The sequence below is a fragment of the Olea europaea genome, chromosome 21 (assembly GCF_002742605.1).
Source record: "Olea europaea var. sylvestris chromosome 21, O_europaea_v1, whole genome shotgun sequence".
In the NCBI taxonomy this organism is placed as follows: domain Eukaryota; kingdom Viridiplantae; phylum Streptophyta; class Magnoliopsida; order Lamiales; family Oleaceae; genus Olea; species Olea europaea.
Window position 1 is genome coordinate 5,092,659 of NC_036257.1, and position 5,033 is coordinate 5,097,691.

General features: G+C 29.7%; 1 protein-coding gene across 1 annotated transcript; it reads right to left on the reverse strand.

The window, feature by feature from the left end:
* Window positions 1-1,842: 1,842 nt before the first annotated feature.
* Window positions 1,843-3,928, reverse strand: LOC111370442 (40S ribosomal protein S28-2-like). Its single transcript, XM_022992146.1, has 2 exons — window positions 3,815-3,928; window positions 1,843-2,267 (listed from the first exon to the last, which is right to left on the reverse strand). The coding sequence occupies exons 1-2, from the start codon at window positions 3,898-3,900 to the stop codon at window positions 2,069-2,071; spliced, it is 285 nt and encodes a 94-aa protein (XP_022847914.1). The 5' UTR covers window positions 3,901-3,928; the 3' UTR covers window positions 1,843-2,068.
* Between the last annotated feature and the right edge of the window lie 1,105 nt (window positions 3,929-5,033).

Consider the following 5,033-nt stretch of genomic DNA (forward strand, 5'->3'; position numbering starts at 1 on the left):
ATTTTTTTCCCAGCTTGAGACCTCATTGCTCAAGAGTCCTTCAACTTCCAATTTCATCAAATTTGATCCATTTCCTCTTCAATTATCCATCCTTGATACGAATAAAGTTTTGAAAAGTTAAAACTTTAGCGATGTCTCTTCTTTAGCTCTTTTGTTTTGGCTGATTTTCGCTTCTTTCCATTAGTAGCCGTCCAACATTAAGGTTACCCTAAACGCAAACGATATTTAACCAAATTAAATAATATTGAAGAACTGATTTTAATTTATATAAGTTAATAACTTGGATTTGTGACAATAATTCCATCAAATTAACTTAAAAATATTCATTTTTAACGAACAAATGTAAGATCACACTTATCACGTTGTTATTTATTTTAACAAAAGCAAATGAAAACAAATAATACTTATATATATATAATTAAAATATTGAATTTCTTGTCTCGTGTTTCAAATTTGATTAGCAATTATATCCTAAAGCTCATTCATGAAGAAAAATTTGATACGCAATGCAAACTTGCGCATCTATATGTTCTTGACATTAGATATGACATATACTCTGTGGTTTGAAAACGATGTTATTTTATGTTTTCTGAAAGAAAAATAATATGACTAAATATTATTTATAACTATAAATGGACAGTATGTAATAGGAAAGATAAATTTATATTTTGCCTTTGATTGGTGAAAATTAAAATAAATTTTTTAGTATAAAAGTTGATGAAAAATGGGTTAAAAGTTGTGAAACCCATAAAATATATGATTAAAAATAATTAATGATTTTGATATTATATTAATTTTAATCCATACCAAACAAGGGATTTATATGTCCGACCAAGTACTACAAATACAATGCATAAAAAAACATATGTTTCACCCCAAAAAAAAAAAAAAAAGAAAAAAAATTCACTTACAAGTTACAATATTCATACACACAGTAATATCTCAAAAATCAATTTGTCAATAATTAACGTGGGTATTATATAGTAAACTATTTATAATAAAATAATTTTAATAGAAATTTCATTTCAAATTCAATATATGAAAAATACAGAATAATTCGTTTTATCTTATACTTGAAATGGCAACGCAGTTGAGGCAAACTAAACTAACTTTACCGTACAACTTAATTCCTCAAGTAAAATGTTAATCTTGCACTTAATGCACTATTAGCCTCTTTGGAGGCAACAACAATGAAATTTTCTTCTCTACTTTTCAGTAGTGATTATAAAAATTGATTTTTTTATCATTAAAAGATAAGCAAATTATACCTATAAATAAAAAAGTCAAAAATGACGACCAAAATAGGGAATTAACGGTCAAAAAAATTGATTTTTTGAATGAAAAATCAAAACTAAAACCAAACGAGAGCTAACCGATTTGAACACAATTTTGAATCTATTTGTAGATTTAAAAAAAAAAAATTGTAAAAATTGATTTCTTTGAAAAATGTAAAATTAAAATGTAGAGAAAAGTGATAAATTCACGTATAAATTATTTTATTGAAGAATGTGCAATTAAAAATAAACAAATGAAATTTTTTTTTTTTTAAAAAGCACTACCAAGCAAGAAATGATTTTTATTGTTATTTTTTGTTGAAAGCATTTTTTTTTTATCTTTTAAACAAATTTCATATAAAAAGATTACAGTTATAATTCTCTGATTGATTGGAACACAGTTTTTCTTCTACTTTTCTTGGAAGATAGACACCAATTTTTGATATAAATCCATTGAGACAGTAGAAAAACTATGTAACAAAAATGCAGAACAATGTGTGGAAAACCACAGTTCAATTATGTCACTACAAACTTTCTGAAACTAAAGGCCTTGAGAGCAAGATAGTAATATCAGAAAGTAATTGCAAAAATCCCTCATAAATAAATAAGTACTCAGATCATCTTTACCTACCATAACATCACAAACTTGTAAATGAAGCATCCAGTGTTAATTGAAAAACATAACAACAATCACGAGCACCTCGATGTCTTGTATGAATTCCCAAAAAGGAATGATACTACTAATTTTGAAATGCTAAAAACTCAAGCAGAGAAAAAGACTGCAAGTAAAGCCATCAGCGCAATCTCCTGGCCTCTCTCTCAGACTCCAGCAGGGTTAGAACATCACCTTCCCTGACTGGTCCCTTGACATTCCTCATAATGAAACGGTTCTGGTCATCGATAAATTTCACTCTCACCTGGGTGACTTGACCACGAGATCCAGTCCTGCCCATAATCTTCACCACGATGGCATGCTTGATTTGTGAATCCATTCTGCAAGAAGATTCAACTTTTCAGGAGATTCAATAAATCATTCCATATCACAATAGAAAGATTGTAACACGTTTATTAAACAGTAAAGCCAAATGCATTGTGTAAGCAGAATTAGAAAATAATCATGATAATTTTCAGATTGTCCTCGCAATTGAACACGTTGCCTCACAACATATTTCTTGGTTATCCATAAAACAGAAAGCTGACAACATCTTTGCAATAGTAATGAACAGAATGGAATTGAACCCAGTAAAACAAAAGTACAGAGGAAAACATGGATCTCACGGAATTATCCAAAGAAAACTTGTTGATTACTAGCATCAAATTGCCACCAATATCAATCATGATAATAAGTACAAAACGAAAATGTCAAGGAATATGACATATAATTGGCACGCAACAAAACAGTTACCAACAGGAAGCAACATCATGTCTTAAAAAAATAGGGAATACCATACAATGGCCCCAAAAATGCTTTGTCGAGCCTTTCTTACAAGAATTCAGTTTATGGAAAAATGAAACAATTGATCATTTTATAGACTCGAATCCTCATACAAAAATTCAGCATTTAAAAACATAAACACAGCAATACAAACACACAAATATCAGCATCTCTAGACAAATATGTCAAACTAGGATGCTGGTTATTCATTACTTTCCGCAAAACAATCTAATTTGGCAAATTAACTTTTTAAAAATATCAAAGAAAATTAGAAATAAATTTCCTCCTCCAAAAACTCAAGTACAATGGTTCATCAAGCCATTTAAGTAGGGAAATGTACTGAGTTAAAGTCTCATCAACATATCTACCAAAAATGCCACAAAAGGAACCCAACCTAAGAGATTCTCTTGAAGATAGAGTACAAATAAGTTTCACATTCTCTAGCAACTTAAGCTTTTAGAAGAAAGAATTACAATAAGCTATTAGATAAAAAAAAGAGATGTATTCCAAATTACAATGTCTGTAAGATTAACACCACCCTGGGTTTATCCATTATATTGTCAAAGGTAATAACAAAGAACAGTTATTTGAAAGTGTAGGAAGCATATTAGCTTATCTTTTCAAAGAGCAAAGTGAAGTTACAGCACAGAACATTCTTTTATGCAAAATTTCAGAGAAAAATTGACCGATACAAGTTTGCTTCATTATTCCGCAAAATTAGAAAGTGTTTGGGCAGTAAAAAATGAGTTCTTCCCACTTGTGATTAGTCAAACGACCAAGAACGGGTATGGAGTTCTCAATGTCTAGTGATTCAACTACAAAACAGACCCTGCAAATAGCTTCAATTTAATATGAATTTTTAAAACAAATTCCCTGGTCATTTTGTATTCAAAATGCCAGAATACTTGGTACATACGAATATCAATCTCAGCATCACATATAAAAGATAGAAACTGCAAAAATTGCAAATACAGAAATAAGAGTAAAGATGAACTAAACCATCAGAAATAATTATATTGGAACTAATTAAATCATTAGCCAGAAAAAGAATCAAATTATAATACAGATAACACGAAATTATTGAAGAGAAGAAATCAATGGGAACCTGAGAAGGAGGAGGCTCGGCCGCAAGAGACAGAGAGAGGAACAACTGCAGAGAAGTGACGGCCGAGAGAGAGCAGAGTAACACATTCCCAAACCCTAGCCGAAGAATATATCCTTAAAGATAACTCAGAAAAAATTACAAAAGGATCCGTAATCTATTCTAATTTTTCCAGAAGCCCCTAATTTATACAATAATACTTTCTAACACCATTAATGCGACAAACACCACGTTTTTATGTGATAGAATCAATGAGACGTAAAATTAAGTGATTTATTTCATTGTAATATATCAACTAATATCACCAATTCTATTTAGATTGGTATTGTAATAAAAGTGATGTTAAATAACATTATTCAACTTATAAAGTGTCAAGACAAGCGAGTTCGCTTGGATAGACTTACTTATTATGAGACTTGATTTAGCTCATGTTTGGTTTTGATTAAAATCTGATTTTAGTTCAAGCCAAAGTCAAATAATCAATATTGATTACATCTTTCACGAAATCCATAACTTTTCAACCATACATTTCAAAAACTTTTATCACAATATTTTAAAAATCTAATTTTAATTCCCACAAACATCCTCTTAATCTAATTAAAGTTTGAAAGGATTGATTTCAAAGTATGGTTTGAAAAATAGAAACTAGCATAAAGTAGGGACCAAAATGAAATTTACTTTAACTAAAAAGATCTTGGAAATAAAGTTAAGGGAAAATTGCAGTAGCGATCCTTAATCTTTTCATTTTTTGTAAACTTTACCTTATCATTTATTTTGTGCCCACGAAGATCCGTAACCTTTCATAAATATGTACATAAGATTCATTTGGACAGAAACCGAACAAAACACCATTAGTTGATCTGAAAAATTCCTTGAGCTATCTTCTATAGCAATGATTTTATTGGATGTTGATACCTTTTTGGACAATATTTATTGGACGTTGATTTCTTAATTTTTTCGATTAACTGACGGTGTTTTGGACAGTTTTCATCTAAATAAACCTCAGTTGCATATTTATGAAAAGTTAGGAACTTTCACTGGTATAAAATGAAGGTTAAGATAAAGTTTATAAAAAATAAAAAGATTAGGAACTGCTGCTGCAATTTTTTCAAAAGTTAATTATGTGAATGGTTACTAATGTTTTCAGCAGTGTTATTAAAACCTAGGTCCGGTTCGGATCACTCATTTTGGGTCAATGGCATATAACTCGTTTAAAAGCCTG